General features: G+C 32.5%; 1 protein-coding gene across 1 annotated transcript; it reads right to left on the reverse strand.

Moving 5' to 3' along the window:
* Positions 1-7: 7 nt before the first annotated feature.
* LOC107757692 (olfactory receptor 56B4-like) lies at positions 8-658 on the reverse strand (the record flags this gene model as incomplete). Its single annotated transcript, XM_016575247.1, has 1 exon — positions 8-658. A coding segment is annotated over one exon (651 nt), but the record flags the coding sequence as incomplete, so codon positions are not given.
* Positions 659-662: the final 4 nt, after the last annotated feature.

The raw sequence follows: 662 nt of genomic DNA on the forward strand, positions 1-662 counted from the left end.
TGCAGGTATTTATGGCCTTAAAATGAGCCTTACCAGATCTAAACACAGAGGTAAAAATCACAATATATGAAATTGTAATGAGAATAAAATGAGTAGTTGGGATTATGAAAGCAGACAGAAGTCCTACAATGTTATTAACAGATATATCTCCACAGGCTAACTGAACCAATGCCATGTGCTCACATAAACAGTGATCGATTATATTTCTACAAAATGTCAGTTTTCCTGCTAAAGAGACTATAGTGACCATCAGAAATCCATTTCTGATTAATGGCACAAAAACTAATTTTGAAAAGTTAGCAATTTCCATGTATTTATGATAATTAAGTGGTTTGCATATTGCAAAGTAACGATCCAGTGCCATCCACAAAAGCAAAGTAGATTGAAATGCTCCAACAAAATGAATGCCAAACATTTGTATCAAACAACCAGTCAGAGATATGCCACCCCAATTGAATAAAAAGCTAAGAAGCATGATGTTAGGTACAAAAAATATTGGTAAGATCAAGTTTAAAACTGCCATAACACCTATTAATACATACATAGGAGAATGAAGAGACTTTTGAGATTTGATTAAATATATGAGAATAGAATTTGCAGTGATAGCCAATAAAAATATCAGAAAGAAACGAATAAATAAAAATGGCCTCCATTCTCCTAAG

The sequence above is a fragment of the Sinocyclocheilus rhinocerous genome, unplaced genomic scaffold, assembly GCF_001515625.1.
Source record: "Sinocyclocheilus rhinocerous isolate Xijiao unplaced genomic scaffold, SAMN03320098_v1.1 scaffold35705, whole genome shotgun sequence".
Lineage (NCBI taxonomy): Eukaryota > Metazoa > Chordata > Actinopteri > Cypriniformes > Cyprinidae > Sinocyclocheilus > Sinocyclocheilus rhinocerous.